Source organism: Leiobunum rupestre, chromosome 11 (genome assembly GCF_980474605.1).
Source record: "Leiobunum rupestre chromosome 11, qqLeiRupe1.1.hap1, whole genome shotgun sequence".
Lineage (NCBI taxonomy): Eukaryota > Metazoa > Arthropoda > Arachnida > Opiliones > Sclerosomatidae > Leiobunum > Leiobunum rupestre.
The window spans coordinates 6,164,887-6,184,704 of record NC_143394.1 but is presented as its reverse complement, the minus strand read 5'-3'; the positions used below and the strand labels follow the sequence as shown (position 1 = coordinate 6,184,704).

The following is a 19,818-nucleotide window of genomic DNA, read 5'->3' as shown; positions in this document are numbered from 1 at the left end:
TAATCCTATGTTTTTTTTATAATAATTAACCATTGTTTTATGTCTTTTGTGCTACCTACGGTTCCCATTGTTTTTAGACTCGCTGACTCCACAGATTTTTAATTTGCCGTTTTTTTGGTTTATAGATATTTCTCTTCCTTAGTGCTAAAATATGGTAAACCGAACGCGTATAATCAATTTTATTTTCACGTGAAATTTATTTATTTTTTCTTATTTAGTTTATGGTGAGTATTGAACAAAGAAATTAACCTTAATGAATTTCATGCGTCCAATGGAATTTATTTGCTGGTGTGTTTTTTTGTACGTGGATAAATTAAGAAAACAGTTGATTCTTGAATAAGAAAAATGCTCTCATTTGAGATAATTTAAATTAATGAGTAACTAGTTATTATAGGATTAACGTATAATTTCGAAGTTTACCGTATTTGTGGCAGAACATAACGACTGTAATTTACTATATTTTTGCACTAATATTTTGACAGCAAATTGCGAATTTTTATGAATTATCTGTACAGAGAAAACTTACAATTTATTTTTTTAATGAAATCGTGAAATCCCAGACGCTAGACGAACAATAGGAACTAACAATTCAATTTATTTAAAAACTAATACTTGAGAGTTTATGCACTGAACTACCGATTCGTGTGTTTTTTAGCCACGGGTATTTTTGTAGCGTCATTCTATTGATTTTTTTTAATCCGAGGGGGTCCGTTTTGGGTGGTGTTTCGGCGCGTCAAAATGTGATTTGCGAGGAATTTGATCTATTGGTGACTTGGAGCGTGCTTGTAGCGCCCCCTCTGAGACGTTTTTGGTGGGTTGGTCAGGGCCCCTTTAGGGGCGATACGCTGGGAATTTGGTCGGCCTTTTTGACCCCACTATTTCAAGCTGTCTGCCGTCACTGCTCGCCTTTGGTTTACGGCTTACTGGCGGTTGAATGCTTTCACTTTTACAGCTAACTTCGTTTGACTTACTTTTTATTCAAATGAATTATTCACGATTTAGAAATACATTTTTATGCTCAGTAGTGTAATGTTCGCTTGGGCGAAGCCAAACTATATTTTAACTTTAGGTATCTCCTTTAGATGAAATGAATGTCTCTCCTTTAGATGAAATGAATGTCTCTCCTTTAGATGAAATGAATGTCTCTCCTTTAGATGAAATGAATGTCTCTCTTTTAGATGAAATGAATGTCTCTCCTTTAGATGAAATGAATGTCTCTCCTTTAGATGAAATGAATGTCTCTCCTTTAGATGAAATGAATGTCTCTCCTTTAGATGAAATGAATGTCTCTCCTTTAGATGAAATGAATGTCTCTCCTTTAGATGAAATGAATGTCTCTCCTTTAGATGAAATGAATGTCTCTCCTTTAGATGAAATGAATGTCTCTCCTTTAGATGAAATGAATGTCTCTCCTTTAGATGAAATGAATGTCTCTCCTTTAGATGAAATGAATGTCTCTCCTTTAGATGAAATGAATGTCTCTCCTTTAGATGAAATGAATGTCTCTCCTTTAGATGAAATGAATGTCTCTCCTTTAGATGAAATGAATGTCTCTCCTTTAGATGAAATGAATGTCTCTCCTTTAGATGAAATGAATGTCTCTCCTTTAGATGAAATGAATGTCTCTCCTTTAGATGAAATGAATGTCTCTCCTTTAGATGAAATGAATGTCTCTCCTTTAGATGAAATGAATGTCTCTCCTTTAGATGAAATGAATGTCTCTCCTTTAGATGAAATGAATGTCTCTCCTTTAGATGAAATGAATGTCTCTCCTTTAGATGAAATGAATGTCTCTCCTTTAGATGAAATGAATGTCTCTCCTTTAGATGAAATGAATGTCTCTCCTTTAGATGAAATGAATGTCTCTCCTTTAGATGAAATGAATGTCTCTCCTTTAGATGAAATGAATGTCTCTCCTTTAGATGAAATGAATGTCTCTCCTTTAGATGAAATGAATGTCTCTCCTTTAGATGAAATGAATGTCTCTCCTTTAGATGAAATGAATGTCTCTCCTTTAGATGAAATGAATGTCTCTCCTTTAGATGAAATGAATGTCTCTCCTTTAGATGAAATGAATGTCTCTCCTTTAGATGAAATGAATGTCTCTCCTTTAGATGAAATGAATGTCTCTCCTTTAGATGAAATGAATGTCTCTCCTTTAGATGAAATGAATGTCTCTCCTTTAGATGAAATGAATGTCTCTCCTTTAGATGAAATGAATGTCTCTCCTTTAGATGAAATGAATGTCTCTCCTTTAGATGAAATGAATGTCTCTCCTTTAGATGAAATGAATGTCTCTCCTTTAGATGAAATGAATGTCTCTCCTTTAGATGAAATGAATGTCTCTCCTTTAGATGAAATGAATGTCTCTCCTTTAGATGAAATGAATGTCTCTCCTTTAGATGAAATGAATGTCTCTCCTTTAGATGAAATTAATGTCTCTCCTTTAGATGAAATTAATGTCTCTCCTTTAGATGAAATTAATGTCTCTCCTTTAGATGAAATTAATGTCTCTCCTTTAGATGAAATTAATGTCTCTCCTTTAGATGAAATTAATGTCTCTCCTTTAGATGAAATTAATGTCTCTCCTTTAGATGAAATTAATGTCTCTCCTTTAGATGAAATTAATGTCTCTCCTTTAGATGAAATTAATGTCTCTCCTTTAGATGAAATTAATGTCTCTCCTTTAGATGAAATTAATGTCTCTCCTTTAGATGAAATTAATGTCTCTCCTTTAGATGAAATTAATGTCTCTCCTTTAGATGAAATTAATATTTATCATTTAGTTGTTATTGTTATAAATAATTTCCCTTTGGATAAGGATAAATTTTTCTTAAGTGAAATAAATTTGAAAATCAACTTTTTCCGTAAAGTAAATTTTGGTCTTTTTCCTAAAATTATTTCTTCTTTAGCTAAACATGTATCTCGTTTTTCGTAAAGAAAAGAGCAAAACATTTGAAAAACTTAGTATCTCGAAATTAGCCACTACAACATTCTTTATTTAAACTAATTTAGAAATCATTAAGTTAAAAAAAAGTCCAAAATACGGTAAAAATAAGCCAAATTGTTTCGTTCGCCAATGTATTAATGTTTTGTCGAAATAGCGTATCTACTTAGACAATGTACGGGACCACGTTTTTGTCACAATGCCGGCGCCACGATGCATTTTGTGTGGTTTTACAATAATTTCTTGCCAGAATAAACGGCACCAAATTTCGCTATCCGCTGCCCCCATACTTAAAAGTGTAGGTGGAATTTCAGAAAGAGTAAACTGATATTATCGCTCGCTTTTGACCCACATTTTTTATGTGGTACATTTTCTAAATCTGGTAGTTCCAACGTTGGGGTGAATCTTGGTTAAGACGCGAAATCGTACGAAACCCGTTTTCCGTCCCTAGTTAGGTCATTAGTTGTCTCGGTTTTCTAACGTTTATCAAGCTTAGATCATTTCGTTCGCGGGACATTAAGCGCTACCGTAATTAAAAACCCCTCCAGCTGAAATTATAAATTGTTTTTCCCGCTAAAAAATATTACGTAGAACTACCGAATTACCCCTAAACGCCCACAATATACAACAGCATCCTATATCACTTTTAATTACGAGGCTCGCGTTGCCAACTTGCTAAATATAGGTCGATTTACACGCGTTTTCAAATAAATTTGTTTACTAATGTAGTGTTCGAAAAAGTTACTGTCGAAAAACTGGGGTAAATTATTCCAAGCCCGAAAAAAATAGTGAAAACATTTCGCTATGTCATCGGAAGAACGTGCTAAAATATTCAAATAATTAAAACACGAAATGAATTTGAGATTACTTAGTTTTCGTGATTGTAAAATTTCACGCTGTCTAGTGTCTACATTTATGTAAAACTTTATTTCAATTTCGGGGAGTGAGCAATAAATTTATTTTATTCTCTTTGTTGGCAGAGATGCCGTGAGGTTTGGTTGGTGCTGACAGTAGGACGTTAAACGCTTTTGAGTCACAATTGTTAAAATTTTTACCACTAAGAATTCAATGAGTTTATTTTTGAGTTGAGATTCGATAATCATTATTTGGCCAAAGCCGGGAGAAGAAAGTAAGGAGTCGTGCTGTAGGACAATGGTCAGTGAGGCCAGCGGATGAATGGGGGGGGGGGGGCTGACGGAAGAGGGGGTTAACATTGGGTATTGGTTTGGCACGTGAACTGGCGTGATAACGTCAAGGTACAGATTTTCTTGGTAGCGCCCTCTCTTTGACGTCATCTCGCAATTTCACGTGGAAAACCCGGTGCTTACCCCTTTTTTGTCAGCCCCCATTCTAACGCTGACCTAACGTTGATGTATTAATATTGTCTTACAACCCGACTGGTTACTTTTTAGGTATGGCCAAAGTGTTTTATTTTTTTCTGAAGCTTTTGCTGTAATGTAAACTAGCCAAGTTCTTTTGCGATGTATTAGGGAAGTAGATTAGGGTAGATAATTAAAATGCATAGTCGAGTTTAAAGTACTAACATAAAGATGCAATTATGTCGAATGATACTCAAGTATCTCTTACTTTTATCGTTTATAGATTCGTCGGAGGTGCTAACGAGCAACACCGATGACTTCATCATCGGAGACCGCGTCTTCGTCAATGGCACAAAACCAGGATACATTCAGTACATCGGCGAAACCCAATTTGCCCCTGGAGAATGGGCCGGGGTAGTCCTGGACGAGCCTGTCGGCAAGAACGACGGATCCGTGGCCGGTGTCCGCTATTTCCAATGCGAACCGAAAAGAGGCGTCTTCGCCCGCCTGCACCGCATCACTCGTCTTCCCACCACCTCCAATGGCTCTTCGACACCCAACTCCAGCATGGTCAGGAGTACCAGCCGACCACCCAGCGTCACCTCGCCGGCCGGAAGCGTCAAGGGTACTCCGGCCTCCGTCCGCACTACGACGTCCACGACCACAACAACGACTCTCAGTCCCGCCATCAAAGTCGGCGATCGAGTCATAGTCAGTTCCACCAGCGGAGTCAAAATGGGAACGCTCCGTTTCCTGGGAACCACCACCTTCGCTCCCGGGAACTGGGCGGGGGTTGAGCTCGATGACCCTGTTGGGAAGAATGATGGCTCAGTGGCCGGAAAGAGGTATCTTCCATTGTCAGTCGCGGAGACCTTTCAATATCCCTCCATGTATAAGAACTTACCTAGTTTATATGACTAAATGTTTCGGTGTACTTCACATTGGTTCGCAGGAGCACCCTTCATATGTATTAAGCTACAATCGTGCCTAGAAAACAATTGCGGTAAAATGAAATTGGCGGTGATCTCTTTGGTTCCTAATCGCAGATCTAGTTTATTTAAATTATTCTTGAAAGAGTTACAGAGCACATTCGTAACTTAAATATATCAATTGCTTTAGTAACAGAAAGTCAAAATATTTGTGCGTGGAGAAATGCTTAAAGGTCTCTGAACAAATGTCTCTAATGTAACTTGACTATTGAGCTTTAATGTAGCTACTCTTCAATAAAGTTGGACGTATTCTGATTGTGACTTCTTTTCCAGATACTTTGATTGTAGAATGAAACATGGTCTTTTTGCCCCGCTTCACAAAATTTCCAAAATTGGGGGTGGCCGTACGTCCACAACCACCAGAGTATCATCAGTGACACCGAACAACTCCCCTCTCCACAGACGAACGGGCAGCCACGAATCTCTCAACAGTTCCATGAGTTCGGCTTCCAGCGCCTATGCTGGAAAAGTAAGGCTTGGGGTTAAAGCTTTAACTAACGCTCAGGTATCTCCCGCATTTCCGCTTTGAAATGTACTAACCCACTAAACAGCGCAGCGATACCGTGAAAAAAATTTTAAACATAATAATTAACCTTGAAATATCCGTGAAAACCTCAACCTTGTAAACAGCCCAAAGCTTTATGGATTTTGCACATTAAATATAAGGACTTCTATGTGATTTAACATCATTAAATACTGTGGTGAAAGAAAACCTGCGGAATAATTTCCTTTTCCCCAGTAGACAAACCAGCTACATTTATTCGCATCTGCCTGGGGACATTAACTCATTCCATTTCAAAGTCAAAATGACATTATAATTATAACGCTTTTTTATTCCCGCTTGCTAATTGTTGAATTCATTATATAAGCTCGCTGTTTTAAGGATTCGTAACTGATTAAAAAAGACCTAATGGATTCGGTTGATTCTAAAATTACTTATATATTTTTCTTTTCTTTCTATAGAAAGCCATACGTCCAGCCACCACAAGTGCCACAGCAACTACAACTGCATTGCAAGTAAGTATCATTGCCGGAACCCAACCTGGTGCTCCCCTTCTCTTAAATCGTGGCATATCAGTCGTTAAGGAAACTGCCATAGATCATTCGTAACGCGGGATATTCATTCGTTATTGTTATTTATTTAATATTGAGAACTTACCATTTTATGATATTATAAACGGGACGCTTGCACTTATACGAACTTAGATTATACGAAACAACTGGTATAAATTAAATTTTTTGACAGGTTGGTGATTATATATCGTATCAGAGGAAATATTAAGCACATTGCAGTATATCTATACGAACCCCGTATAAAAAGATTATATTTTGTTCTACTTTAACTTTCTTTTCTAATTGATAAGTTTCCAGCAATATTTAATACAAAAGGTTTATATCATAGACCTTATAACTCTGAACTGACTAATTGTACCTGGTTTAAAGCGAGACTCTGCTCAAAAACTTTTTACCACATGATGGCAGTACTTCAGTGGGAGGAGTCGAAATAATGTCAGCTGGCCATTATCTTCTAATTAACTGATTCTTAACAGTGATATATACCAATTGGCTCAATAGATAAGCAAGCTCAGTGATTTGTTTATAATTTACTTGTCTATGAGCAGAAACTCGCTTTAATATTCGACTGTTTTAATATGTGCAATAATTTTATTTATACCATATCGAATAACTTCTGCCTAACATATCTTTTACGAAACTCTGCAATGGGCTTTAAACCTCTTAACAGGCTTATTGACACAAGCTTATATTAAAATTTGCAACAAAATGCTTTGACTTTCAAAAACATAACCGGGGAAATTTAATATTAATAAACAAATATGGCTGATTGGAGTTTATGCGCTTTGAGAAATGACTTTTTGGTGAAACTTTTCTAAAATGTAAGAGTAATAATACATGTAGGCCTGCGTATTAGTTAACGTCAAGAGGATCTATGAAGAATTACAGATGGAGAAGATTCACATTGATATTTATGCCGAAAATCAGCCATGACATGTTTAATATTAAAATTTTAATTATATTGTTGGAAAAAGAAAAAAATGTTGGAGAAGAACTTAAAAAAATAGCATTGTTGCTTTTTATATTAGGCATGGAGAACATGAAGAGCTGCTCTTTTTCACTCGACTGTTTTTTAATAAAAAAAAGGTCACCTTTTTCTACTTCTGCTAGATTTCAATAAATGGTCCATTCAAAGACTCGTTAGATTTGTAATTTTTAATTAAAGAATATTTACTTCCGAGTGCCACATTACCACAATAGAAATTACTTTTCTGCATTATTATTCATATTTTTGACAGCTTTATTCCAAAATATTTTTTTGAAGTACTTGCTAGAATTAAACGTTTGGTCATTTGCTTTTACAGTTAAGCACAATTAAGGTCAATGACAGCACATTTTGCACTTTTTTATGTAGAATGCTAGATGTTTTTATTTTTATACGTAAAAGAGATGTTTTATAGAGATTAAAATTTACTACAGTAATGTACATAAGTGGTGATGGTGGTGTTGTTTTCTTTTTTTATAAATGTGATTCATTTTTATAAAAAAAATTAATAAAACTGGATGCTTATTGTTATTTATTTTATTATTTGCACCAAAAATCATGCTTTTTTCTTACATTACAATTTGAATTTACCCATACATTTGATACAATAATGTCATAATTCAAAAGGTCAAAGGGGACAAATATATTTAATACAAAAATTTAATTTTACATTATGCAATGACATGGCAGTTTTCTTAAACCTTTTCTTAAGTTTAGACGCTTTTAACATTCATTTAAAATTTTTTTAGGTTGCTTTAAGGGAGAAAGAAGAACATATTGAACAGCTTTTAAAAGAGCGAGATTTAGAACGCTCCGAAGTAGTTAGAGCTGCGGCTCAAGTTGAGGAGGTATTATGGGAATATTGTCACATTTAAGCACACTGCTGAAAAATAATTTTTAAACATAGCGAGAGCAAAAGCTGTCCAATTTACAACAAGCACAAGTCAAATTAATAGATGAAAAGATTCAGGTTGAAGCCAATTTGCGTGATCAACTCGAATCTTTGGAACTCGAGAAAAATGAATTGCTCTTGTTATTGGAAGACGAGAAAAAGTAAAATTTGGTATTGTTTGTAATCGTGTAATTATAGTAATCAACGTTATTTTGAATTCAGAAAAATTGAAGATTTACAGTTTCGCATTGAAGAAGAATCTATAATGAAAAGTGAACATGAAGTATGAGAATAAATTCAATTAATTTATAGCAATAACTGAAATTACGTGAATTTTAGAACCAATCTGAAGAGTACAAAAATAAAGTTTCGCAGCTTGAGGAGTTGTTAAAAAAGGAGCGAGAAGTTGCTTCATCAAATTCTTCCGAATCTGAAAAAGTACATATTGCTTGTATAAGAAATATTGTGTCATTATATTTTTAAATTATTCAGGTATTAGAGGCGGAAAAGATAATTACTACTTATAAGGAAAGTGTTGAAGTTTTAAGCACTAAAGTTACTCAGCTTGAAGATGTTGTGAAAAATTTAGAATCAAGAGAAGTAACATATTTGTAATTAAATCATCTAAATTAAACCCAACTATATACTTATATAACTTTAGTTTGAGAATAATGAAAAACTTGCGATTATGGATTCCGATTTAACAACCAAAGATGAAAAAATTCTCCAACTCGAATCCAATTTGGAAAGTAGAAAGAACGAGCTATCTAGTTTGCAGCAACGATTATCTGAAATGGTGCGTTTCCTAATCTTCCTTATTCCTACACTCGCTTTAATTTTCTACGCATGCTCCATGTAAATTTGTTAATCTATTTTGTTATTTATTTTTTATTTAATTTATTTTTGTATAAAGCAAAATGAACTTGAAACCAGTAAAGAAAGGCAGCAAAAACAGTTGGAAGTTATTGATGGTTAGTCTTAAAATATTTACATTTCGTACAAACATAATATTTAAATTGAAAGTGTGCACGTTTTACAGACCTAAACTTAAAAATTAATAAGTCTGATTCATTTACGGGAGGCCTAAATGAAACTTTAGATAAACTTAAGCTTAATTCATCAGGTAAGCATCCTCTATTAACCTTCAGGTTTATAGTGGCAATTTTTCATGTTTTCATAATTATTAGACCTAGAACGTAAGTTGAAAGATGCTGAAGAGAGAAATGAACAGATAATTTTACAAAAAACAAAGTTAGAGCAACAAATAGCAGATTTAATGCATACCTCTGGTGATAATTCGCAAAAGTTGGTTGAAATGAACAATGAAATCAGACAAAAAGAAAAGTTAGTGTTCTTTTTTTAAGGGTTCCATCAGCCCTGCAAGGGGAGAAACATGCTCACGTGTCAGCCAGATCGTATTTTATTTACACCATTTCCAAATATAATAGTGGAAGGCTATGAACAACAAAAGAATGTAGCTCATTTTCCCCTTCCCTCTTCTAGGACAGGTTTAGTGTGGTTCTACCCTTAGCAGGCTGCAGAATCGTATCCAGAAACCAAAATTTGGGGGCACTCTTAGATACTTTAAATATCCCTTAAACATTTTGGAGAAGTTTCAAAGAATAATAACACCAATTAATTTGGTAGGATTGCTGATGATTTAAAAACCCAACTCTCAGTCAAATCACAAGAATTAGAAAAGCAATTGGACATTTTTAAGTTATCTGATGATAAAAACGCCACTGATATTAAGAAGTTAAATGATACATTCTCTGAAGAAATAACAGCTTTAAATAAAATTTTGAAAACCAAAGTATGTTATCTATTTATATTTTCAATTTGGAAAATTGTTATATAATCTGGTTTTCCCAAGGAACTCGAGATTGAGAGGTTCAAATCAAGAATCAGTGATCTCAATGATAATGTGGCTGAGCTAGAGAAACATTCTGGTGAAAAAAATGCAAAGATTAACGAGTTTACCAAGAAATTGAATCAGAAAGATTCAGAGCTTCATCTTATTAATGCCAAAATACAAGAAACGTCCTTACAACTTGAAAGTGCTTCCTTTACAAATAAGAAAGTTACACAATATGAATCTAAAGTGGTTCAGCTTCAGACTGATTATGATCAAGTACAAAAACAAAAGGAAGAGGTATTTTTAACAACCAATACCCAAATATTTTCATCATAGCGAGGCACTGACCCAAAAAATTTCTTCGTATATAAGCCAAGGACTAAATAACTTATTGGTCCTTGGCTAAGGTACAATTAACTTAATTGTACCTTAGCCAAGGACCAATAACTTAATAGATGTTTCTATAAAATAAATCAATAAAAAAATTAAATGTATAAAATGTTTTTCCCCGCGTCACGAGCTTAAGCTTTTTAATGCTTTATTGGCACGAGCGTTTTGCACGTCGACTTCAAATACCAAAATCTTTATCGACTCGAGCGCATGCTCTCTATCTTCAAAATAACTTTAGCTAGTGACGTAGAAAAAACATTTACACATGACCTCCCGTATTTTATAGAAACACCTATTGTACCTTAGCCAAGGACCAATAACTTAATTCTACCTTAGCCGAGTCCCAAATAATTTAATCGTCCCTTAGCCGAGTCCCAAATAATTAAATTGTACCTTTAGCCAAGTCCTAAATAATTTAATCGTACCTTAGCCAAGTCCTAAATAATTTAATCGTACCTTAGCCAAGTCCTAAATAATTTAATCGTACCTTAGCCAAGTCCTAAATAATTTAATCGTCCCTTAGCCAAGTCCCAAATAATTTAATCGTACCCTAGCCAAGTCCCAAATAATTTAATCGTCCCTTAGCCAAGTCCTAAATAATTTAATCGTACCTTAGCCAAGTCCCAAATAATTTAATCGTCCCTTAGCCAAGTCTCAAATAATTTAATCGTCCCTTAGCCAAGTCTCAAATAATTTAATCGTCCCTTAGCCAAGTCTCAAATAATTTAATCGTCCCTTAGCCAAGTCCCAACTAATTTAATCGTACCTAAGCCAAGTCCCAAATAATTTAATCGTACCTTAGCCAAGTCCTAAATAATTTAATCGTACCTTAGCCAAGTCCTAAATAATTTAATCGTACCTTAGCCAAGTCCCAAATAATTTAATCGTCCCTTAGCCAAGGCCTAAATATTTTAATCGTACCTTTGCCAAGGCCTAAATATTTTAATCGTACCTTGGCCTATATATTTTTAATTATACCATAATCAAGACCCAAATTGTAAAATTTTTATATTTATAGGTGTTGAAACAAAAAGAAGATCTATTGAAAGAAAAATCAAAATTAGAGGGGCAATTCCAAATTTTAAAAGAAGAAAAAGAGAAACAGGAAAAAACACTCTCAGAACGAGACATACAAATGGTGGCGTTGAAAGTTGAAACAGAACGTTTAAGAGCTCAATTTACACAGCATAAGGAAGAATTAGAAAAGAAATTAGCGGAAACAGAACTAGTCACAAAGTCGATGAATGATCTTCATGGCCAATTGTTAGTGTTTAAATTGAGTTTTTTTGTTGTATTATGGTGGTAGACATTTTGTTTCTTAATTGTAGTGAAAGTGAAAAAGTGGCTATGAATGAAATGAAGCAAAAGTTTGCAGAAAATGATGCAGAACAGCAAAAACTGAGATCTTCCCTTCAGAGTGTTATTGATGAAAAGAAAAAATTGGAATTGGAGAATAAGAAACTAGAAGCGGAAATAAATGAAGAAAAGCAACGGTAAATTTGCTGGTTTCCTTTTGTGGTTTAGCAATGTGACTCACAACTTAATTCTTTTCTAGAAATGAAACCCAGTTAAAATCACTTGAAAAAGATAAATTATCATTTGATAAATTGTTAAAAGTGACTCAAAAACAGCTGGAAGAAAGGACGGACGAATTAGACACCCAAAAAGCGGCAATTACTCATTTGAAAAACAAAAACAATGAAGACAGTCTGCAAAAATATAAAGCTTTGTCGCAGAAATTAGAGGAAGACAAGAAACAGTTAGAGAATAAAGTTGTGGAGCTACAAGTTTCAGTGGCAAGGTCTCAAGTCAATGTAAATAATGCAGGTGAATATCATTTATATTTATGATTCTTTAAGGGAATATCATGGCTCCAGGTATTAATTTAACGGTGTTTAGATCCTGAAATTTCATCTCTACGGGAGGAGAAAGAATCGCTAACAGGCCAGGTTAGTAAAATTTCATTTTATAATATATTTTGTTGTAGCGCGAAAAACCCCAAAAAACCAACTTCAATGTGCTCGTTTTCTTGGCCATTTATTTTTTTCAAATCTTATTTTATCACACTTTTTATGTTAAATCTCATTTCACGCTGGCTGTGCCATATTTTTATTTCATTTTAAATGTTTACTCTTCTTAATTTTGAAATTTATGGTAATATCAATGCGCGGTAACTGATAGCACAATTTTGTTTATTGGCTGCATTTCTTAAGGAGCAAAGTTCTTCAAATATTGTGTTACACTCAAACGGCTCCCCACCGTTTCTAAATAAGCTGAGATTCTCCGCCTTCATCTTTCGTTTTGTAGTTTTCTTTTCAATTTTATTTTTCGCTTGGCTTCTCGTTTCTTTTACATCTGTAGATTGAATTTTTAAACTCCGTCATCGTGGATATGCAAAGAAAAAATGACGAACTAAACAACAAAGTGAAATGTTTAGAGAATGGAGATTCGCTGGACGCCACCGATTTAAATTTGTAAGTAATTGAAAACAACGCCCTCCACTGCTTTGTAGTTGCTTTTATGATCACTTTCCTGGGAACAAACTAACACTATTGTTGTATTACACCTTAAGAACTTAAAGCCACACTGAAATTTGCATAAATCGAAACAATAAAAGTCCTTCAATAAGGCAATCTCACTATCAAAAATGTAAAATGTAGGTATTTAGATTTCACATGCTGGCAGACAACAGTATGTGGGATTTAAAATAGCGGTGTGTGAGTATCACTTTTTGGCTATCGAGTCGAGTTCGAGTTTCAAAATTTTATCTTTCCAAGTTCGAGTTTGAGCTTGAAAAACTAAGCGAGCTTACGAGTTTTAATTTAACCCTTTTTTTTAAGAACCGAGTTTCTAACGAGTTTGAAAATTCCTAACGAGCTTGAAAATTTTAGGCGAGTTTTGAGTTTTTAACGAGTTTGAAAATTTTGAGCGATTTTAAAATTTATACCCCCTATAAGTTGTTTCAAAGGAGAAAAGTTTTCCAACTTTTCACGTTGAGCTAATATTAGAGTAACGTTGAACAAAAGACATCGCTTGGACCATGATTTAATCGGTTTCAGAATAACTCCGCCCTAAAATCCGCGTGCAGCACGCGCTTGAACAGGAAACTGTTATAACCCTTAGCTCGGGCCGCACGCGGTTTTTTTGGGCGGAGTTATTCTGGCATCATGGCACCAGGCGCCAATTTGATCGTTCAACGTTCTTATACGTATATACGTTCTTGGTAATATGAAAAAATCAGGAATCAAAATATTTATTAGGATGCCATTCCTTAAAATTTGCATTTTTTAAAAGATTTTGATAGATAACAGTTAATTGGAACTAAAACTTCCTCATGACTCTAATGGACCAATGGCGGGAACCCAAAAAAATATGGCGTCAAATATTTTTAAGCGCCCTGATTGGTTGAAAATTGTGACGTCATAGGTTTTTAAAGTTTAAATTTACAACTGAGCATGCGCGCCTTATAAATTAGCAAATCGAGCACTCGGCAACACTTAAATTGACTGACGAGTTCTTAGCATTGAATTGGGAATAATACTGATAGAATTACAATTACGATTTCGGTTGCCATGGTTACGCGGGACCTATTCTGAGAAGACTGTACGAAATTCATCTTTATGATTAGGCGGTAGCGCCATCTATATTTTGTAAAGTTATATGATTCGCGCAAAAATTCAATTGCAATATAGTTGCCACCACTAGAGACAGATGCCGCCACGGTTGAACGATATAGTTGAAAAAGTCTCCATATTGAACGAAATTGGTCCCGCGCCAGCCAGATTTAGTTGTACCTCTATTTATTCCCAACTCAATGGTTCTTAGCTAGCTTGACCTTGGCGAAACTTTGAACTCGAATGCTCGGCGAGTTTCCACAGAAGGCTTAGCGAGTTTCGAGCCGAGTACTCGACCCGAACTCGTTTCAAGTACTCGTTTAAAACGAGTGCTCGCACACCCTTATTAATTATTAGTTCATTTCTTAATATATTACAGAATCACGGGTTCTAGACTAGACATATTTATATACATTTCAATGTGGCTTAATAAATTTGGGAAGAAGTATGTGTAAAATTACACAAACATTTTTTTTTGTTTTAATTGACATTTATATCAAGAATAAGTAACTTTCAAAGTGAAATTTGTGATTTTCTCATTAGAAATGGCATTAAATCCGTCGTTGCTCCGCGCCTTTTCTGTGACATATGCGACAGATTTGATTTACATGATACCGAAGACTGCCCAACTCAAGCTAGTGAAGATATAGAGTCCCATTCTCAACATCGGGGAACGCGTAATGAAGACAGGCCTTATTGCACCGTTTGTGAAGTGTTTGGGCACTGGACAACGAATTGCGATGATAACGAAACTTTCTAATTCTTAAAAAATTTCAAAATCTGCCGCAGCTACCAGCCATTTAACAATAGCTAACCAATATTTCTATTCTGTGATGTTAATAAGGTCAAGTAAGAATATGATATTCTGTTAAACATATTGAAAACTTAGTTCTAGGAATGCGTGGAATTATTTTTAATCGATAAATAGTTGGCATCTATATTTTTTGCTTATGCGATGCTAGTTAGGTATCAAAAGAGTCGGTATATATTGTTATACACAGTTATTGTTATCAATTCCTTGTTAAATCTGTTTTTAATTAGTTTTTAGTCTGTTATGCCCAAATTTTATTTATTAAACAACTAAACGTTAACTTCTCAAAACTGTGCATTAATTTTATAAGCAATAATGTCGTAAGAGTTGCCAAGAAGTTATTTCTACATAAGATCTTTTCTTGGTATGTTAAATGGTTTGGGTTAATTCTGGTAAGCTATGGTCTTATTCAAATTAATCCAGTTTTTGAATACATAAGAAAACAGATCCATGTGATAAACTTTTTTTTAATTATACATCAATATATTGTATTACATAGTTTCTGTGCTCAGATAAATTTGTTTTAAGGGAAAAACCTAAATGTTCATCATTATAGTTCTGAGAATGTTACCATTGTATATTATGTGGTAAGCCTATTTGGCTGCTACAAACTAAAATTAATTTTGATTGTTAAACGAAAAATTAAACGCCTACATATATCACTGAATCTTATTAAAAACAAAAACGAACTGAATAAATTTAAAGGGAAAGAAACTATTGGTAAAGTTTTTATACATGTTTACTAAAGTATTTTGCTTCAAAAATTCACTTGCTACGATTCATAGACGTTGTAAAGAGCAAAGTATTTTTGCCTTTCTTACGTTTGCCCTTTTTATCTCTCTCTGTAAGAAAATAAACGTTAATTTATTATCAAAATTCAAATTATCAATAAACCGTTAACTATATACCATTTGCTCCAGTGGATCTCAAACTCATTCCGTTTATAGCTTCTTGAATCGCGTCTCCAAATGCAACGTGGTAATCTGGAGCTGGAGCGTCTTCATCAGAAGACAACACAGATGTGGTTGTTGCAGGTTGAGATGGCTCACTAACTTTGGCACTCCATGCATTCCTAGCAGGAGCAGAATTAGGTCTAGCTTTGCCTGTTCTCAGCATCTAGAAGGTACATATTTAATTTTTTTTCTAATGGTGTAGTTTATATTTGCCCTTACATGAGCGAAAGAAGCATGATCATTGTCATCATTTTCGAGACAATCTGGAGTGGGTGGAGGTGTATCACCGCTACTAGGAAGGGGTTCTACTTTCAAAGGCGGAGTATCACAACTTAGTGGTGGATCATCGTCAGTACTGGTACTCTTATACGTTGGGAAATGGTGCATACTATCCAACTTATAACGAGCCGATGGAACTGTTATACAAATTCAATTAAACATAAGGTAATGAAGTTTCAGATATAGCTTAATACATTTGCCAATTTTCTTATTTTCCTCCAATTCAATGTGTCTTTCGCGTCTACGTTCTTCTCTGGCCTTTCTGGTCCGCGCTCTCCGTCGTTTCTCAATTTCAGCTTTAAAAATAAAAATTGTAGTTAATATAAATATTGCTATCCAAAGCTTAAGTTAAAATCAATATTAAAAGATTACGTTTAAAGTTTGACAGTGTAGAGGGTGAAATTAAAGGTGGTTCAAAGTGAAGTTCAACCATTTGAAATTGACATGTCAAAGGCAAATGCTGCAAGTAACGCAATCGTTTTCTCAAAGCTTCAGTCATGGTCGCACTGTCCAAATCCACAATTTCCGCAGTTATGGTTGGGGGACAGTTATCCAAACTGCCATATTCTTCCATTAGCATTCTCACATTCAACGAGTTCATGTAAATGTGTTGTCCATCAGAAGCTTGATAGAAATAATAACAATTTTTCTGTTCTGATGAATTTAAATTGATATTTTCAGCTTCAATTTCTTCTTGAAACATATCTCCAAGTATTTCTTCAACCTCTGATATCACTTCATCTCCATTGTCTCTCATTGTGCCTTAGAAATTTTTTCAAAATTAGTCAAATCCCGGGGTATTTTTTAAACAATTAAAGGGTGAATATCAAAACACCAATCCATGTCCGATTTTTATATTTTATTTTGGATACTTTAGACGATACTGAACATTACTGTGGCAGAATTATTTTGCTGAAATAAACATTCAAGGATATTATAAAAATTAACTTTTTCTAGCGTTATATTTCTGTTTGTGGAATACTGGGTGGGACAAAGTATATTCTAATTTTTCTTGGTAATATGTCACAATGCTAGATGGCCCATCGTGATTAGCAAGAATGATGTTAGGGTTGCGTCAACACTTAGTTTGATTATTTTGGTATTGTGTAAACGATTTCTTTAAACCTATCGCGTATTCTACTTTACCTACAACAATGCAGCGGGCCGAATGTTGGAGGCAAGTAATGCTAGAAAACCGTAATTTCACAACATCAATATCTCTGCGAATTTTCATTTCCTCAAAATAATTTTTACAGAGAAATGTTCAGTATCGTCTAGAGTATCCAAAATAAAATAAAAAACGGACATGCATTGGTGTGTTGCTATTTTGCCCAATTATAATACATTTTAAATCCAAGAAATCAGTCGCATCATCAGGCGTGACTCCAGTTATCTCATCATCTTCAACTGCGGGGACTTCATTTGCATTTGTATCAAAGCTGGAATTCAGCAATTCCCTTCGTTCTTTCAAACTCTGTATGAAAAATTTATTAATACTTGGTTTTCAAGGTATGAAACAAACAAATTATATCCTATCAAAAATATACTTCAATAGCGGATTCTATGAAGCAGATTTCTGGGTTATTTTCATCAACGGATAATTGTAGTAAGAGTTCATTTTTCTCCCTAGCAATAATGCCCGAAACTTCATCTTTACTGGCCACAAGTAGTTTTTGAAAACAAGTTGTTTCATAATCTTAATGTAAAATTAAATTTACTAATTTACATTAAAAATTACATAAATTTGGTGAGATTACCATCAGTTATGCCTAGTGGTTTCGATGGACAATTTTTCCATTTGATAACTGGTATGGCAAAGAGTGAACCTTTCTCACGCATCACTAACGAAAGTGTTATTCTTTCTCCTGTTTTAGGGGCAAATTTAGCCAAGGAAATAACACTCTTCAGGTCACTCTTGTGCACAGATTCGTAACAGATTGGACACTTATGCCAAGTTTTGTCAGAGAGTGATAGGTAATGTAAAATACATGACCAACAATAAATATGTCCACAACGCGTGATTTTTGCTGCAGTTGCTGGGTAGAGACAGATGGGACAGGAAGGAACTTCGTAACATGGTAGAAGCTGTAAAATATTTCAGTTTAATATAATAATTTATCTGACTTTATAAAGATTTAATTGTTACAATTGTTACAATACAAGTTATTGGTGAGCGAAAGGGCTCACTTACAGCCAAGTTAGATTTTGATCTTTAGAGCTACCATTAAATTTTTAACTTACTACTTGTTCAATCAGAGACCAATCTACCAATTTATCAGGGTCAATCAAGTGAATTGCGTAATTTCCTCCTTCTCGAACGATGAATTGACAGCTGATGAATATAAAATTTTTCAATTATTCCAGTGAGGCCCAAATTTCCCGAATTACAAACTTACTTTGCTTGTAAAAACAGTTCCTTGTTATATTTAGGAAATCTGATTCTTCCATGGTTAAAATTATAGTTTCCACCTTGGTAATTGTCAGAGTTAAATTCCCTCTTCGCAAATGTAAAGTTTAAAAGATGGTTCAAATTGACTTTTTTTGAACCAGTCTTAATAGCAATCCCTGCATCTAAGAGGTCATCTTCTACTACCTAATTTAACATAAAAATTGAGTGAGCATGATTATTATGATTTCAAATATGGCTATATTCTTGCAATTACCTCACTCCCATCTCTAGTGAAATTGACAACTCCTCGAGGACGAGGACGCTTATCGTTAAGCGTTTTATTTTTTTGTGGATTGGGTTTTCTTGCACCATCTGGACGAGAAGCCCCTTCGCGTTTTCTTGGACCTCGTGTAAATTTTGAAGTACCATCTGTAAGAGGTAATGTAATGCTGTTTTATCTTATCTTATGTAAATCTGTGCTAAGAACTTATGATTAAAGAAGGCTGTGCTGCAAAGGCTTATATGGTAGGTATAAAATGCATCAAACCTTGTTTGAATTTGGAGTCAGCACAAGTTCCCTTAGAACTCTGCAGGGAAGAGCGCCCATTCGATTTCTTTTCCATTGTTGAATCGTCTAGCATTAAAGTATAATAGCTCAATGAGTGTGGAAACTCCACAAGGAGCGAAACACTTTTGATAAGTCATGGTAGATATTTAAGAAGACATAGTTTCAACAGAAGTTTTAAAAGTTAAGTACTATTTTCTTGAATTTTTCAATAATAAGTCAAATAGTTATTAGAAAGAGAACTTAAAATTTAGTGGGGAGTTTCCCCCTAATCGTATTTCGCCCAAATTTGGACGAAAGACCTGTAAAAAGACACTGTTTCCTCGATACAATCTATCGCCGCGTAAGGGCGTAATGGCTGTAAAAGAGTTTTTCTGGATTGTGGAAGGTGTTTTCTAAAGTAGCCAATCAGAAAATGAGAGACGGGGGGGGGGGGGAAGGTGACTTTTTTTTTTGACATTCACACATCGGTGTCGACCCAAGGCCTTAAACACCAGCACACAATAACTGATTAATCAGTGCGAGATGTGTAACGGCCACGCCAACGGGGGGATACGTGGGGACAGGGGTGGGGACACCCGTGGCGGAAGTATTCCGACCACCCGTTGGGGGATTGGTGGTCGTCCTCACACGGCCATCCACAAACTCTGCCTCCCGGACGCCTGGGATTACAGGAGTGAGCCCGAGAGTGAGCCACTACTCCCGGCTGGGGGAAGGGGGCAGAATAACAAGAATGGATATAGGTTGGTGTACATA

General features: G+C 34.8%; 2 protein-coding genes across 7 annotated transcripts in view; one reads left to right on the top strand and one right to left on the bottom strand.

The window, feature by feature from the left end:
- The window catches only part of LOC149921215 (uncharacterized), a 63,792-nt gene extending 48,381 nt beyond the window's left edge, over positions 1–15,411 (top strand). For 5 of the 6 annotated variants that reach the window (XM_090164030.1, XM_090164035.1, XM_090164033.1 and 2 more), the window contains 20 exons: positions 4,550–5,111; positions 5,529–5,760; positions 6,219–6,272; positions 8,064–8,162; positions 8,222–8,367; positions 8,429–8,489; positions 8,546–8,644; positions 8,699–8,806; positions 8,868–9,002; positions 9,120–9,177; positions 9,246–9,329; positions 9,394–9,550; positions 9,854–10,019; positions 10,080–10,358; positions 11,470–11,714; positions 11,780–11,944; positions 12,007–12,278; positions 12,351–12,400; positions 12,813–12,925; positions 14,609–15,411. In XM_090164030.1, the coding sequence (XP_090020156.1) occupies positions 4,550–5,111; positions 5,529–5,760; positions 6,219–6,272; positions 8,064–8,162; positions 8,222–8,367; positions 8,429–8,489; positions 8,546–8,644; positions 8,699–8,806; positions 8,868–9,002; positions 9,120–9,177; positions 9,246–9,329; positions 9,394–9,550; positions 9,854–10,019; positions 10,080–10,358; positions 11,470–11,714; positions 11,780–11,944; positions 12,007–12,278; positions 12,351–12,400; positions 12,813–12,925; positions 14,609–14,825 (3,302 nt within the window). In that variant the 3' untranslated portion in view covers positions 14,826–15,411. The remainder of the gene's footprint in view (positions 1–4,549; positions 5,112–5,528; positions 5,761–6,218; positions 6,273–8,063; positions 8,163–8,221; positions 8,368–8,428; positions 8,490–8,545; positions 8,645–8,698; positions 8,807–8,867; positions 9,003–9,119; positions 9,178–9,245; positions 9,330–9,393; positions 9,551–9,853; positions 10,020–10,079; positions 10,359–11,469; positions 11,715–11,779; positions 11,945–12,006; positions 12,279–12,350; positions 12,401–12,812; positions 12,926–14,608) is intronic. The other variant, XM_090164031.1, reaches the window with a different exon arrangement.
- Positions 15,412–15,438: 27 nt separating this feature from the next.
- On the bottom strand, positions 15,439–19,430 carry LOC149921214 (E3 ubiquitin-protein ligase RNF10). Its single transcript, XM_090164036.1, has 12 exons — positions 19,045–19,430; positions 18,772–18,926; positions 18,505–18,701; positions 18,350–18,440; positions 17,866–18,193; positions 17,656–17,804; positions 17,453–17,582; positions 16,481–16,870; positions 16,303–16,404; positions 16,049–16,245; positions 15,785–15,992; positions 15,439–15,718 (listed from the first exon to the last, which is right to left on the bottom strand). Exons 1-12 carry the CDS (start codon positions 19,136–19,138, stop codon positions 15,642–15,644), a joined length of 2,118 nt encoding a protein of 705 aa, XP_090020162.1. The 5' UTR covers positions 19,139–19,430; the 3' UTR covers positions 15,439–15,641.
- Between the last annotated feature and the right edge of the window lie 388 nt (positions 19,431–19,818).

What these genes read in the sequence shown, in the direction of transcription:
- LOC149921214 (XM_090164036.1), bottom strand. Translation starts at nt 19,138, where the DNA reads ATGCTAGACGATTCAACAATGGAAAAGAAATCGAATGGGCGCTCTTCC. An exon ending in TACACTGTCAAACTTTAAAC is followed by an intron (nt 16,405 to 16,480) that starts GTAATCTTTTAA and finishes TTATTTTTAAAG; the next exon opens with CTGAAATTGAGAAACGACGG. An exon ending in ATCATGCTTCTTTCGCTCAT is followed by an intron (nt 15,993 to 16,048) that starts GTAAGGGCAAAT and finishes TGTACCTTCTAG; the next exon opens with ATGCTGAGAACAGGCAAAGC.